Raw genomic sequence first — 17208 nt, 5'->3', positions numbered from 1 at the left:
TGCTGTTAACAATGACAGGGCGGGTTAGATTAGGCTGCTGTTAGAGACGCTTCTTTTCTTGTACTGTTTGGAAGTGTTAGGCAGCTTGAGGACATAATGCTGTGGGGGTCGGTAGCAGATTAGGAAAAAAAATGGTGTTCTACTATATGATGCATGAAACAAAGCCATTTCCCTTTTAGGATATAAAATACTTCTAACGCTGAGTGTTTTCGGCACAGGCTTAATAGGCTGGCAAACTGTGTGGGAACAGTGTATTGGGAACAGTATAGAGAAGGGAGAGGATGAGGGGAAATGGTTTCTGCTGAAAAACACGGGTTTTCTCTCTCCCCCTGTAAAGGGATTTGTGAAATATTTCAGGAAAATCTTGGAAATTGACACTTGAGGCCCTTTCCTGTTGCTGGGAACTGGAAGGTACCAAGAATCCCACATGATAATCTACTGCGTGCCTGGGGCAATAATTTTAGGCGTTTGTTTGTGTAGTATTTTGATTTTAGGAATCAAGCTAGTTTTGCACTTTCTCCTAAATAAACCACAATCATCAACAGATGAGGGGAAAGGCATAAAAAATGAACCATCACTTTCTTAACTTCTTAGGTAGTAGCCACTGTTGGGATCAAAGTTGATAAAGAACATCAACTGAAGGAACTAGGGAATGATGTTTCAAAAATATTCAGACCCTAGTTAATGCTAAAGTATTCCATACTGTAGATGCGCAAACACCCTTCCATGTTTTCTTCTCCATTGACTACTTGATCCTGTGCATGCTTAATTAAAAGGAAGCCCCTGTGGGATTTATCCAAATTCTGTCCACCAAAGTTAACCACTTCTAAATGCTGTCGATTTCAGTGGTAGCTGATCAGAAGTGCTCTTTGCTCTCTTATTGAAATCCTCAGTCCTCAAAAGTGCATGACTTTGACTGTATCATGTCATATAGATGATCATGGGGAAAGAACTAAGGAAGTAGGAATGACATAACACTTACATTAATCATTTTTAAGGGGAGAAAATTTAGCCCTAATTAGTGAACCTGAGGCATAGGTGCCTCGGGTAACACAGGCAGCAGGTGTTAAATGGGAAGCTGCCTTACAATAATCTGGACTGTTAGTCCATCTAGTTCACTATGGTTTACACTGACAAACAGCAGCTCACTAGGATTTCAGGGCAGGTTATCTCCCATTCTACCTGGAGATTCTTGGGATTGAACCCTGGACCTTCTGCATACAAAGCTACCCCTGGTGCTTCTGGACAGGAGCAGACATGCCTGTGGTAGAGAGTCAATCCTACGGTCTTGTCGCCCTTTCTAGCACTGCTTCTTTCTCCTTTGGTATGCTCTCATAACAAGAGTCAAAGGCACCCTAATTCATACGGTACTTCCCTGGACTAGCACTCCCCCCCCCCTTCTTACTTTGAACTTTGTTACCTTGGTGCACTTGCCAAAAAGATTGGCAAACACTGGTTTGGGCTGTTTTAGTACATTCATAATCTAGGTTCCCTGGTGGTAATTATTTTATTTAATAAACGTTGTTGTTTTTAAAGTAATAGTAGGAGCTTCAGGTGAGGGACTTGCACTGGGAATGCAGAGATCTCTGCTTCTGGAAAGTACCGATACAGCTTCCTTGAGAATGCTTATACAACATGACAGTATTCATGCACGTTTACCTTTTGGAGGAGCAAATTGTTTGTACACGTAAGCTGGTGAATAGATTGTCGAAACCTGTTGTTACTGAGCCACCCAAGAAATGCTCAAGGTGATGTGTAACAGCTAGGTATCCTGGAATAAGTTATTACAATAGCATTGCAAGGACATTGTAAGCAGCTGTGCCAAAAAGATTTAAGGAAGGGTATGACGCTTAACTTATTTCTGACCTGGGGCCTATCTTGGAATAGGTTGCCATGGAGTTTGGGCCTGACATGGGGCAGGAGCTGTGGTTGAGAAGGGGTTGGCGGTCAGATACCAGATCCATCAAACAGGAACCAAGGGCAAGAGGCAGAGAATGTAATCATAGATAGACAGGCACAGTTATTGGAATCTATGTAATAACCCAGTGGGACTCAAGATTGCCAGACCAGAAGGAAGGATTTTCTAAGCCACACACCCTCTTGAGTGTTTTTGCAAGACTGAAACTCTGATAATGCTTGTCTGGATGGAGGCCAGAGAGGGACGTCTGAGTAGGTGTAAAACCAGGGCTTTTTTTCAGCCGGAACTTGCCGGAACTCGGCACCTCTCAGGTGGGCACCTCTTTTTCTAGAAAAACAGTGCTGTGTAAAACTATCCTACTGTACAAAGGGGAAAAAATCTACATTTGTTGCTCAGCCCACTGTTGCCCAACCCACCACTGGAATACAGCCCGAAGAAGGTTGCCCAGAAATAAGCGTGGCCCATGGTTCTGAAAAGGATTCTGCACCCCTGTTATAGAGCCTAATGACTCTCCATTGGGCTGCAAGGTCAGCTGACTGAACTCAGGCCAATGCTTAGGCCTAGAGGATGCCCTTGCCCTGTGAAACCTGGGTTAGTTGGTCAAAGGCCCAGAACACTGGTTGATGCAGAAGGAAGGCTGTTCCTTTGAAGCCCTCGTTCAAGACTCCCCTCATTGCCTTACAACACTTAGCTTAACTGAAGCTGTCCAGTGCCCACACTTGTATTTTCTCTGTTAAGTAGTTTATCTACGCACTGCTTCCACATCTGCTTGTCAAATCAGAGGTGAGGAGAGAAAATGCTATAATCCGCAACAAGTTTTCTGGGTTTGTGACTTCTCCCTGAAGGAATTTGGGTCCACAAAGCAGTCATAAGATTACAATGGTTCATAAATACCTTTAAAAAAAAATCCTGACAAATATAATCCTGCTCCAGTCTTGTTCGTATTTTGTAGCTATTACCTGCAACCTGGGGCATTATAAAAAGAGATCTTCTAAAGCACGGATAAACAGATATATTTAGCAGACATTACAGCATCTTTCCATTGAGGAATGTGTTTAACTCGAAGTTGCTCGCTCGGTGCTGATAACGTATTTGTAAAGAAAGGGAAATATCCCCTCTCTGGACAAGGTGGACGAGGTGGCAGTCCAGTGTCAGACATGCTTTGGAGGAAACTGATTTCTTGGATCCAGTCTGGCTACAGGCCTACTAATGGCAGTGAAACTGCCTTGGTCATTCTGGGTTTATGACGTTTGTCAGGATGGAGGTGCGGTGGGGGAGGGTGACCCTGCCTGCTCTCCTTGATAGCTTTTGATACTATTCACCACAATATCCTGAAACATCTTAGGGAAGTAGGGGTTGGGTTCCCTGTGCTTCAGTGGGCCTGCTCCTAACTCTAGGGCAGTTATGGGAGGCTACTGCCCAGCACCCTGGGAGTTGTCCTCTTCTGTCGTGGTTCCATATTGTCCTGAATACTCTTTAACATCTATATGAAGCCTCTGGGAGCGCTATCACAAGGGAACTGCCACCAATATGTAGATGGCAGTGGGCTGGATCTGGTGATGGGCCATAAACTGAAGCTGAATCCTGAAAGGTGTTATGTGTCCTGAGAGAACACATAAACAGGGTTTAGAATGAATGAATGAATCAATGATCTGCTCATGAAAGCAACTATGTGTTGCATCCTTACTTATTTTATTTAAACATCCCTAGGCCACATCTCAGGGCAAAACCCTCACAAGGCAGCTTGCATAAAAACAAGAACCATTTTAAAACAGCAGTTCAAAACGACAAAGAGGCCAGCAAGACCCCCGTTATCGGAAACAAAAGAGTTTCAAGCCAGCGGCACCACAAATCCTATGAGAGAAATCCATCTGAAATAAGAGGGGCCCTTTTTAAACAACTGTATTGATGAGAGTGCATGATGATTGGGAGGGAGTTCCACAAATGTGGGGCCGTCACTGCAATGGCCCTGACTGTCATGTCTGCCATTCGGATCTATTCTAGAAAGGCGTGTTATTCTCCCTTTCCTTCTTTTGTGTGCATCCCTCAGGCAACGAGAGCTACACTGACTCAGCACTGTGCAAACCTGGGTGATTCGCTGGGCAAAGAGAATGACATCGCTTTGATTATCGATGGTCAGACGCTGAAGTACGCTCTTTCCTTTGAGGTGCGGCAGTCCTTTCTGGATCTAGCGCTATCGTGCAAATCTGTCATCTGTTGCAGGTAAGAAATGCCAAGATCTTTCCACTGGAAGTTTTAAGCTTCCAGGTTATAAAAACAAGTTTATAGTCTTACGTGTTCACATGCCCTGTTGCCTATGTGACCTCCTTCAGATGTTGCAGACAACAGCCAGGATGGGCAAATATGTCAATTTCAGTTTCTTATTTTTTCAATATTAATCCACATTGGTTTGCAGGTTTGTTTGTTTTTAAAAAATAATCCATGTGAATATTTGTCAGCCTTTTAGAGCAGAATTCTCCCCAAATAGACATTTTTTTGCAAGCAATTCCCCCTAATATGATGTGTTTGTATGTTATTTCAACTGAGATTTGCCTTTTTGTGCACACTTTCCCCTAATACTTTGTGCACATTATTTGGTTGCTTTAATTGCATTGCAAAATTTGGAGCAAATTCCAAAGAATGGCTGCCTTCCAATTTGTGTATTGTTTCAGGAACTGGGAATTAAGGTAGGTTCACATTGAAACTGGAATGAGCCAAATTCCTTCTTCCTCCCTAACTAGAATTCCCACCACCTCTGACCATTGACCATGCTAGCTGGGGCTGAAGGGGGTCTGTCACGAAGCAACATCTGGGGGGGCACCATGTTGGCTACCCTTGGCTACACCACTGTACAGTACAGAATAGTACGTCTCCCTCCTTGCATTCAGGTGGCTTTGCTGGGAGTTGTAGGCTAAAACATCTGGAGGACACCAGGTTGACAAAAGCTGGGCTAGAATGTAAACTCTGCTTTGTTAACCTTTTGCTAAACCTCACCTGCTCCCCATTCATTTTGAGGTAATCCTGTTGATGGAGACAATGGGCAAACGGATCAGTTTATCTTGTTATGGGCCTCTCTCTTTCTCCTAAACAGACCCAAATTTACTGCAGTTTCATTTTAAAAGATTTCTCCTGAGAACCAGCTTCAACGGTGCTTTATGTCTAAAGCCTAGCAAATGAATATACCATATATCTTTCTTTTTTTTAAAGTATATTTTAAAATGACGTTGAATGGCAAATGTGTATGAAATGCCCCTGTGGAAATGAAAAGCTGACTCTGAATTTATGTGACGTTAAATCCTATGGATTCATGCTACTTCAAATTGAGAATTGTGAGCCAAAGTCCTTCTAGATTTGGTGAAATAGTGTATCATCAGGTTGAAAAACAAAGATCTGTCCCAATTGCTCCTTCCCCTCTCCATTCCCACCCCATTAATGTCTGCACTATTTAATTTGAAATTTCCTTTCCTCTGCGCCAATTACGTTTTAACTCTCTTCCTGTGAAGTTTTAAAACACACTGCCTTATTTGACACACACAGTCCGATTAAAACAGCCCAGAGTGGGATAAAAAAATGTTTTCTTTTCTTTAGTATCAAGCACCTGGCAAGCAAAAGGAACGTTTCTGCAAAGCCTTATGGGCTATTAAAGGCATTCCTCCTTCTCCCTGGGGGCTCCACTCCACTTATTTTTATTTCCTTTTTTAAACCTATGAAATTACATCACTTTCCTTCCTCTTTTATTGTATTTTTCCACATTGTTCTTTGGGGGTGTTTGGGTTTTTGTTTTTTAAATGTACTAATAATTAAAAGTGCTGTGCCTTTTGGTCACCAGAGATAGTATGAGAGGAGAAGAGTAATATCGGCAAATTCTTGGCAGTGGAGGAGGATTATAGGCAATCATCCACCCTGTCAGTCATATGACTAAGGTTAGCATAAAGAAAGGCATTGGAAATGGGAATTGGTTTGATTGCATGGGCCTTTGATCTAGCCCCACAAAGACTGACAATGTCTGAAGGAAGTGGGGCATGACTCAAGAGTTTAAAGGTTCCTAGACTCAAAACGTTGTGGGAAACGCATGGAACTTAACGACTTCACCAAAATGCATTTTCAACATGGGAGATAATCAAGGGGTTAATACCTTTGTTTATACCTCACTGCAAAAAGCTCACTGACAGAAACCTAAAACAGGATTTGTTGCTAACTTGCAGAGGTTGTCTTGAGTCCTTAGATCAGCCTTGGGTAAGGTTATTCCATTTGTTTTAAGATGGTTGAACCTAAACAGACTTCTTCGTAACTGCAAATGAAATCACGTTTACTTCCCTGACCTTTTGTGTCCCCAGTCCAACATACAATTAAAATTTAGAATAAACGAATCTATGGGGTAATAATAACGCAGGTGGAAAGTGGATACAGGATGGGGTTGTTTGTTTTTACAGTGGAGTAAAGCTCCGTACGATTTGGGAAGTAACATAAAAAGGACTAAAACTTGACATGAAATGTTTAACAATACATCTGAGAAATATCCCAGAAAGAATTTTAGTGACTTAGATGAAAGACATTACACTATAGGGCACGAGTAACTAACCTGTGGTCCTGCAGATTTTGTTGCACTACAGCTCCCATCATCTGTGACAATTGGCCATTTTGGTTGGGCAATTAGAGTTTTAGGTCAGCAACATCTGGAGAGATGCAAGTTTCCCACCTTTGCTGTAGCTCTTACCATTTTTTGCCAGCTTCTTCCAAAAGTTCTGAATTATAAGAGCAAGCCCATCAAATATGCTGGTCACCTGCTCCTGCTTCCTTTCAATGCCAATATACAATTACTATTTCTTGATTAGCTTTACTTAGTCATTAAGTTAAATAACCTTTTTGGCTTGGATGCTTTGTACTTGCTCTCTCCATATCTTGTATGCACCCCGCTACAATTAACTGCCAAAGCAGATCTCAACTATGTGTCCCCGCAGCAGCAAGGAAGGCCTTTCCTCCTGTTGCTTCTTCTGACTAGGACAGCATCCAGAAAAGCTGTCAAATGGTGCTAGGTAATGGTAGCCAGGCAATCCTGGGACCCAGCCAGACCCAGCGATGATCCAGGATCAGCCATTGGTGTTCCTGTGCCAGCATTTGCCTTCACAACAGCACCAGAGATCATTATGTGTTCGGTGCTGGTAGAAGAAAGCAGATGATAACCCACAAGAGCTAGCTTCCTGGCAGGCGGATTGCTTTTGCCTTCTGGGAGGGAGAGGAAGAAGGGCAAGGCAGCAGGGAGGTTGACACAGTGTAAGCACTCCCAGCAGGAGCGCCCACTTGGCAAGCTGCATCTGGTGATACACCTCTGATCTTTTTTGCATAGATTCATAGTGATTGAAATATACTCATAGTCCTGTAGTGATTTCATGCTCTTTATTGCAGCTTGAAAAACAGTGATTCCTGCAGGCCAATCAGTTGTTGCATTCTACGATCCTACCAGCCTGATAGGCTGATTAACTTCCTCCTGGAGCCTGATTGGTCTTTTCCTGCAAGCCAATCAGCTGTTGCATTCTAGGATCCAACTTGCCTATTGTTCTAGGATCCAAGCTTAGTACATAACAGTGATCTTTTGGCACATCTTTGAACGCCAACTTAATTCTATGTAATATCCTGTAGAGAAGGTTTGCCTTGCAGGGAAGGCAGAGCGAGTCAGCAGACAGGGAGACAAAGTATGGTTGTGGTATTACAGACCACAGATACTACAGTGTTGGTGGCATTGTTTTCAGAAGCATCAGATGTAGTAGTCAACCTGTGCCCGGACATTTCAGGTAGCTCATGTGGTTGCGGCTGTTCATGCAACTGATAAGTGCACACAGTCCCACAATAGGAACATAAAAGGTAAAGGGACCTCTGACCATTAGGTCCAGTCGTGGCCGACTCTGGGGTTGCGGCGCTCATCTCACTTTATTGGCCGAGGGAGCCAGCGTACAGCTTCCGGGTCATGTGGCCAGCATGACTAAGCCGCTTCTGGCAAACCAGAGCAGCGCACGGAAACTCTGTTTACCTTCCCGCCGGAGCGGTACCTATTTATCTACTTTCACTTTGACATGCTTTCGAACTGCTAGGTTGGCAGGAGCAGGGACCGAGCAATGGGAGCTCACTCCGTTGCGGGGATTTGAACCGCCAACCTTCTGGTCGGCAAGTCCTAGGCTCTGTGGTTTAACCCACAGCACCACCCGCGTCAAGTGCACACAGTCCCACAATAGGAACATAGGAAGTTGTTTTATACTAAGCTGGGCTATTTGCCCATCCAGCTCAGTAGTGCTTACTCTGGCTGGCATCAGCTCTCTATGGCATCAAGCAGCTTTCTTTCATATTGCCGTATTTTTCGCTCTATAACACGCACCTGACCATAACACGCACGTAGTTTTTAGAGGAGGAAAACAAGAAAAAAATATTCTAAACGAAACAGTGGATGTATGATTTTTGTGGTTCATGCTGTGGCCACAGACATGTGATCTGACGGTGAGTTTGGGTAGCCCAATGCAAAAATCCTGAGGATCCATGTGGATCCATGCTTTGTAACCACGTTTTTGCGCCATTGCGGCCCCATGAAACAGTGGGTGCGTGTGTTTTTTGGTGCAGGCTGTAGCCATGGATATGCTATGTGATCTGATGGTGAATTTGGGGTGACCTAGTGCAAAAATCCTGAGGATCCATGTGGATCCGTGCTTTGTAACCACGTTTTAAGTGGGGAGGGAAGGAAAAGAACTCAAGGGACAAGGAGCACGCGTGGGGGGTGTGGAGAAGGATGCTGCTAATAATGCAGGAGAGGCTCCTCTCCGGCTTTGCTCCTTTAGAACAAGCAGGCTCTGCGTCTCTCCCTCCTCCCCGGCAAGGAAACCATGATAGTAACCACTCTGAGACAAATCAAGAAAAATTGCAACCAACACTCTCCCCCAACAAGCGCAGTGAGGTCAAAACACACACACACGCAGAGAGAGAACTGGCCCTAAAGTCGCAGGGCGCTGGAAGTCGCAGGGGCACTGGGGGAGTGAACAGGAAGCAAGAGAAGGAGAAGGAGCCCTCACACACACAGAGACACACAGAGTGTCGATTCTAAAGTCGCAGGGGCGCTGGGAGAGCGCAGGGGTGCAGGGAGAGTGAACGGGAAGCAAGAGAAGGAGAAGGAGCCCTCTCACACACAGAGACACACAGAGTGTCAATTCTAAAGTCGCAGGGGCGCAGGGAGAGTGAACGGAAGCAAGAGAAGGAGAAGGAGCCCTCTCTCACACACACAGACACACAGAGTGTCAATTCTAAAGTCGGAGGGAGAGCGCAGGGGCGCAGGGAGAGTGAACGGGAAGCAGGAGGAGGAGAACGATAGCTCAAGCACACACACACACACAACCCCTACAGTGGCTAATCCAAAATCGGACAGCAAAAAACTGCAGGCAGGGACAGAGAGCACGGGGTTGTTTTAAAGCAGCCAACCCTGCTCTGCTTCTCTCCCTCCTCCCGGCTAGGCTGGCTGAAAAGCTTTGCTGCTACTTAGCAGCTCAGTGTGGAGGAGAGAGGGACATAGAGGACGGGGTTGCTTTAAAGCAGCCAACCCCGCTCTGCTTCTCTCCCTCCTCCCCGGCTCCGCTAGCTGACAGGAGCCGCTTACACCCACTTTGCTGTTTCAAAGCGAGCCACGGACTGCTCACAACTGCAGCAGATTCCCCTGCCATCTGTAGGCATTCGCTCCATAACACGCACAAACATTTCCCCTTACTTTCTAGGAGGAAAAATCTGCGTGTTATGGAGCGAAATTTACGGTACCTACTACCTTTTTGCAGGAGAGGCCAGGAATTGAAGCTGGGGATTTTGTACATGCCAAGCATGAGTGCTTCCATTGAGCTGTAGCCAGGTCTTGTGTAACTCCTGTAGGTGATAGTCTGTTGCCTGCTGCTGAATATCTATCCTGGGGCTATTTTTTATTTTTTTTTGATGCAATGCTCATAAATAGTTCAGGGATGTAGCACAGGAGTAGGAAACCTCTGGCTTGTGGGCCAAACTTGACCCGCTAGGCTATTCCATTTGGCACACCAGCTGATTGGGGGGAAAGCACACCTGCCTCTACACCTGATATAGCTTCTGTTTGAACCTCCAAAAACTAGAGGGTCGAAGAACAGTGTGGACTGTTTGAAAGTGGACAGCCCTGCTCCGTTCTTTTGAACCTCCAATTTTCAGAGGTTTAAAGAACAGTGTGGGGCAGCTTGCAAAGGGCTTTCAAATGGCCCTACTTTGAAGTCTCGACAAATGGGGCTTCAAAGCGCAGCATCACCCGATGTCACTATGATGTCAGGTGATTGACAGATTTTGGCCTGTGGAGCCAAAAAGGTTCCCCACCTTGACATAGCAGAAGAGATAGGAAAGAACTCTTGAAAACACCAAGGGGAGAGAATTTACCATGACCCTTCTGCTGCTTTATAATACCTCTGCAGCTGCAGAGATAAACCTGACAGCAACAGATCTAACACAGTGCGTAAGGGACAGCAACAATCTACCATCTAAGAAGGAAACCATCCCTATGACAACCACAACGCGCTCTTGGACCAGCATGAGATACCTGGATGAGGATGAACTTGGTACCAGTCAAATAGAACACCTCAAGGTTGATTCGCCAAAAAAAGGAATATTGATCACTAATGTTAGCACGCTGCACCCTTCAATTGATTCCATTGAGTACCTGGGCGACAATACATCTATGGACATTGCCAAAATGAATGAAATCCAACTAACAGATAAAAAGATAGGCCCAAAAAATCTTTTAAAGGCAAATTGACTAAGATCAATGTTTGGCAAGACAACGTGTAACCTTGCCTTGCTAACTTGGAATATTGCAGGTTGGCAAAAGAGGGTTTCTGACCAATCCTTTGCTAAATATATCCAGAGACATGACATTGTGTTCCTCCAGGAGACCTGGAGCACAAGTGAAGTGGAGCTAAATGGTTTTTCTGCGTTCTCCCTCCCAGGTCTTTTAAGTACTAGAGGGGGGCGAGTTAAAGGTGGGTTAGTTACCTTAATCTCAACAAGGCTAAGGGCCATATTTAAAGAACTAGACCCACTAGACCATCTGGCCACAGCTGTGCAAGTACAGTGGAGAACCCACAGCTTGCTGCTGATTAACGTATACCTACCCCCACAAAGAGAGAAAAGATTGATAAGAAACACTTGGGCTCAGTTAGAACAGTATCTTGACAAACTATCAAATCAATTTCCTGATGCCTCTGTAGTGGTGGCAGGCGACCTAAATGCCAGAACTGGACAATCTGATGAGGCTTTGTATGCCCATTTCCACGAAACAGTCCCCATTATAGAGGAAACCCACCCAATACCAGCTAGAGTCTCAAAGGATAAAGGCTGCAATTATGCCGGCTTATGCCTACTACGCTTGGTCAACAAGTTGGACTTGGTTATACTGAATGGCCGTACAGAGGGGGAGAAGGTCGGAGAATTCACATTTATATCTAACAATGGCGCCTCCACAATTGACTATATAATCGTGTCGTATGATCTTCAAAACAAAGTTCTGGAATGCAAAGTGGAGGAGCGCTTAGACAGTGACCATCTGCCATTAAGTGCACTCGTAGCTGCGGGGAAGGATTTATCCTGCGCTGAGAAAATCGAGCATTCGAGCCCTACAGCTCTGGAGCTTAGATATTCGCGTATCAGATGGACAGATGAACTGCATAAGGAAATTTCAAGCAGGCTATGCTCAAAGGAATTCCTCACTAAGAGAGAAAACCTTATAACTTCCTCTAGCCATGAACTAAAGATAAATTTATTTCAGGAGTTAATTTCACTCCTTCAAGATTCCCTGAAGGAAAAAAGGAACAGGCCAAGTAGGCAATCTTCAGTATATAAAAACTCCAAACCCTGGTTTGATCAAGAATGTCAGGACATGAAGCTAAACTTACTGAAAAAATACAAGAATTATAGATCTGCCAATTTACCCCAACTCCCCACGGGCTGGTTTGAAGATAAACGAAACTATAAAATTTTGATCAAAAACAAAAAACTCCTGGCACAGAAAAGAGAATGGAAATGCCTAATAGATGCATCCAGAGAGAGAGATTCGGCCACCTTCTGGAGACTGGTAGCAAATGGAGTGCGATCTACTTCCTCAGAAGTGGAGTTTACTATACCTGCAGGGACTTGGGAGGCATTTTTCCAATCTTTATATTCAGCTCTGCCTTTGACACAGCCACTAATACAGTGTGCGGCAGGTGATGAGTGGCCTCCGGTGTCGGTTGCGGAGATTAGGAGGCTTATTCAGGCACTCAAACATAGAAAAGCCCCGGGAGCAGATAATATTTCTCCTGAGCTTCTCAAAGCCAATATTGACTGGTGGGCCCCAGTCCTTGCCACCCTTTTCACCAGCATAGATCAAACAGCAATAATACCAGAGGACTGGGGATTGGCAATCATCGTTCCCATATTCAAGAAAGGCTGTAAACTTGATCCAGCCAATTACAGACCAATCAGTCTCTTAAGCATCATTAGCAAACTTTATGCAACTCACTTACGTGAAAAGTTTGCGGACTGGCTGGAACAGGAGCACATCCTAAAGGAAGCCCAGGCTGGTTTCAGGGCACATAGATCAACTCTAGACCAAGGACTGGTATTGCAACATCTAGTGGAGAAATACACCTCAAAGAAAGGAGGCTCTCTCTATGTAGCCTTCATAGATTTCAAATCAGCCTTCGATTCGATACCCCGGCATAGACTTTGGGAAAAATTAAATGCCACAAACATCGATAGACGTCTTTTGCTTCTTATCCGTAGACTACATGAAAATACTCGGATCCGTGTTAGATGTGATCGTTATGGGAACCTATCAAAGGAAATCCAAAGTTTCCATGGTGTCAAGCAAGGCTGTGTTCTTGCCCCCATTCTATTCAACTTTTATATAAACTCCTTAGTCGGAAAGATGGAGGAAGCAAGTACTCATTCCCCAAACCTAAACAATATACCAATACCAGTCCTTTTGTACGCAGATGATGCGGCACTTATTTCCTTCTCTTGTGTGGGTCTAAGAAAACTTCTACGAGCTCTTACAGAGTATTGCGAAGCTGAACACCTAATAATAAATTATACTAAATCAAAAATTATGGTGTTCCCCAAGAGAAAACTCCGACATAAATGGAAAATTAATAACCAACCTATTGAGCAAGTAACATCTTTTAGATATCTTGGAATAATTTTTGATGAGAAGGGATCTTGGTGCCATCAGATTAAGAATTCCATTGTCAATGCGCAAAGATCTTTTAGAGCTATCATAAGATTCTTTTACAGAAAAGGAGGTCAATATGTTCCTGCCGCCTCCCAGGTCTTTGTTGCAAAAATACTTCCACAACTGATGTATGGCACCCAGATATTTAATTGTCAAAAACTCAAGTCCCTGGAATCTGTACAAACTAAATTTTACCGCTCCCTACTAGGGTTACCTACCTGTGTCTCCAACACTGCCATTAGGCTGGAGGTAGGTCAACTCCCTATTAATGCCAGGATATGGATCCTGAAGATTCACTTCTGGCTAAAACTCATATTTTTCCCAGTGGGAGTGGCTCCATTGACTTTATTAGACCCGTTCCAGTCTAAATGGAGATTGTCGCTTTATGAAAAATTGAAGGGCCTGGGGCTTTCCCCACAAGAACTTATAGCCGCAGGTTTTGAAAAGGCTAAAATGATGGTGAGCCAGCGAATAGGAGATGTAGAGCTTCAGGACCATATGAGCAAGATAGATAAATATCCAGCTATCCAAGATTATGAAAAAGGGTTTAATTTAACCCCATATTTGCTGGATCTACAAATCGCAAAATATAGGCGGGCGTTTACCCTTACCAGATTTGATGTACTGCCATCTGCCTTACTAAAGGGCAGATACGAGGGCACACCCTATGCCGAACGAGTTTGCCCATGTGGTCTGAAGGAGGTGGAAACGGCTTCACATGTGTTGTTACACTGCGACCTTTACGGGGATATCAGGTCACTGTTTATCTCTCCTATCGTCCAGAAATTTCCAGGTCGATCTGAATCCCAGCGGCTGAAAATCCTACTAGGAGATAAAAACCCAGAAGTAACACTGAAAGTGGCCAAGTTTTCTGCGGCCGCGATCAAGCGGAGGGCATTAGTTGTAAAAAAGTAAAAGATCTGACTCTTGGACAAGCCCCCCCCCTTTTTTTCTTTTCTTTTTTTCTTTTTAAGTCTACACATATATGGTAGTGCATATATGAGTATATATGTGCGTGTGTGTGGGTGTGTGTGCATATGTGCATTGTTTTTATGTATAATTTTACAACTTTTAATTGACACCATCATTCCCTCGTAAACTACTGTTGTCTTTATGTTGGTTTTTTTTCTTCTGGTCTATGACCGTAATAAACTTATTCATTCATTGCTGTGCAGAAGAAAACTCAATAATATAGTTTGCAAAATGAGCCCATGGAATATACCTGAAATATTAATGCCCATGTTGTTACTGGGGTTAGCATTCACCTAATGATTGTATTGTGATGCAGCTCAGATTGTGTTCATTTATTTAAAAACAACAACACAACAACAAAAAGTACCTCATTGACGTTCATTACAGAAGATTTCCCCTTTCCTGCCCTGTGACAAGGAAATGTCAAATGTATTTCTTATTAAAAATATGCAAACTTGTATAACATTAATTGGTCCCAAAGAAAATTATGTATGTGTTCCATTTTCTTGTATATACTCATCTGACGTTCCCTCCCCCATCTATCAGCTACTGAATTATCAATGCTTATTATCTAGTTCTACCTCTGACAATTCATGACAGCCCAGTGCTCATCTTATGACTTTGAAAACCATAAGGGAAAGATCATTCTGGCAGCTTTTATGTGTGCATATAATTGAAGGTGGATGAAGGCTTGGGACTGCAGTCAGCTCTTGGTATGTCCAAAAAGGCGTACAAACTTTCCCTCACTGGCCACTAAAACATATCTCTTTTCAGTTGAGTACAATTTATTTTTTTCACCGACTCCTCATGCAAGTTTCTCTTTGGGGATGCATGAAAATGTGGTCATGGTGGTGAGTTTGCAGACTGAATTTACTATGCTCTAGATGGCAACACTCCTCCCTGTCTGTCTGTCTGTCTGTCTCTCTCTCTCTCTCTCACACACACACACACACACACATACACACACACACACACACACACAATAGGGTTTGCATTTGAGCTTTATGACTAGTGATTTCTAAGCTTTATTATTCTTGTCATCCTCAAAGATTTGCAGAATCAGCAGAAAAGCATAGTGACTGCAGATATGGGTTTCTGTTCTTTCATGTTAATCAGCTTCCTGACCTAAAAGCCGGGTTCCGCAGTATCTCTGCCTTGGATGGTTTATCACAGAGATGGGGAAACTGTGTCCCTCCCATCAGCCGCACGCAGCCAAGTGGCCAATTGCCAAGGATAAGGCAGGTGTAGTTTCACAACATCTGGAGAGCAACAGGATATCCACCCCTGGGTTAGCACACTGTAACCCAATAGCTAGGAGAGTTGGGGAACCTGTGGCCCCCAGATGTTGCCGGACCACAACTCCCATGCTTCCCATGCTGGCTGGGGGCTGATGGGAGCTGATGTCCAACAACACATGGAGGACCACAGGTTCCTAACCACTGGCTTAAAGGACTAGAGCAGGCTTCCTCAACCTCGGCCCTCCAGATGTTTTGAGGCTACAAGCCCCATCATCCCTGACCACTGGTCCTGCTAGCTAGGGATCATGGGAGTTGTAGGCCAAAAACATCTGGAGGGCCGAGGTTGAGGAAGCCTGGACTAGAGCTTAGTTGGGGACAGGATAGAAGTGTATAAAATTATTCATGGCGTGAAGGAAGCGCATAAGGAGACATTTTTCTTCCCTTCTCATAACGCTAGAACTCAAGTATGTCCTATGAAGCTGAATGGTGGAAGATTGGGGATTTCTAGTTGTAACGGCTATGCTTTGCCACCTGAATTCCAGTTGCTGGGGAATATAAATGGGGAGAGTGCTGTTGTGTTCATGTCCTACTTACAGGCTTCCCATATTAAAACATCTGGTTTGCCCCTGTGAGAAAGAGAATTTCTGACTGGGGGGCCTTTGGTTTGATCCAGCAGGGTCTGTCCTATGTTCTGTGGGATATTTTTCTTCTTAGTATGTATTGCTCATGGATGGCATTCTAGTATTTTGTGATTAATGAATGCAAGTGATAAAGTAAATAGGTCAGTCTTACAATAATAAAGGGAATACTTACTTATCAGGATAAAACAATATCTGTGATTCATTTCTTCTTTGTGCAAGTTTGTGCTGTGGGAGTGGGAAACATAGAGTAAAATTAGGACTGAGCCTAAAGGGAACAATTTTCACTCATGGGGGGGGAGATCTCATCAAAAGGGGATGAAAGTGTTTGTCACTGAAATGAGAACTATGCCGCTTAATTTGCCATGTGTGATGTCTGCATGTATCCAGCTTTGACAGCGTATGATAACATCATCCTATTCAGTGTATGATGCCCTAACCAAGGTGTGACTATTGCTATGAGGAAGGCTCAGGGGGCTGTTTTTTAAAATGTCAAAGCCAGGGAAACTGGTAGGGAACAGATAATAAAGTAAGTGAATTGGGTGGGAGAGGGGAGCCAAAGTAAATATTTCACACACAGCACAACATTTGGTCTGAAATATGAAATGGAATCTCTTGCATTTCCATGTAGGACAACACCTCTTGAAATATGCCAAGGAGGTCTTTATCTATGTCTGTGTATTGCAGTCTCCCCCCACCATCGCTGACTCGGCCATTTGGGACTGATGGGAGTTGTAGTCCCAAGTATCTGGAGAGCACCAAGTTGATTACCTCTGGCATAAAATGTGCTGCACACTTCTCTATGTGTTGAGAAGTCCAAGGGCACTGCTGAAGGGTTTAATGTCCTTTGACTGATTGCACTTGCGGTTTATGGCATGGAAACATTGGTTTCAGTTGCACGTGTACATGCAGTTCCCATTGAAAGCAACAGACTGCTAAAGGCAGGCTGCAAAACCACTTAACCTGCCTCAGACTCCCAGCTATTGTTGCAGCTCCTCAGAGAGTCACCCCAGGTAGAAGCTCTTAGTCCTCCCCTCTTCCTTGAACTGAAACTGCAAACCAAGCTCCAAGCTGCTTCTCTCCCTTCCCTCTATCTGGGGAGCTTTGCCTTCAGAAGCCTGGAGAGACATTCCAGGGCATGAGGAAAGCATTCACCATCATTAAGGAACATTAATGGTCCCTTGTCAAATCTCTGTC

General features: G+C 44.1%; 1 protein-coding gene across 7 annotated transcripts in view; it reads left to right on the top strand.

The window, feature by feature from the left end:
• Positions 1-17208, top strand: part of ATP8A2 (ATPase phospholipid transporting 8A2) — a 318241-nt gene that overhangs the window by 121445 nt on the left and 179588 nt on the right. For all 7 annotated transcript variants that reach the window (XM_053385915.1, XM_053385914.1, XM_053385918.1 and 4 more), the window contains one exon: positions 3969-4141. In XM_053385915.1, coding sequence (XP_053241890.1) covers positions 3969-4141 — 173 coding nt within the window. The remainder of the gene's footprint in view (positions 1-3968; positions 4142-17208) is intronic.

The sequence above is a fragment of the Podarcis raffonei genome, chromosome 4 (genome assembly GCF_027172205.1).
Source record: "Podarcis raffonei isolate rPodRaf1 chromosome 4, rPodRaf1.pri, whole genome shotgun sequence".
Classification (NCBI taxonomy): Eukaryota; Metazoa; Chordata; class Lepidosauria; order Squamata; family Lacertidae; genus Podarcis; species Podarcis raffonei.
This window is presented reverse-complemented; position numbering and strand designations above follow the sequence as displayed.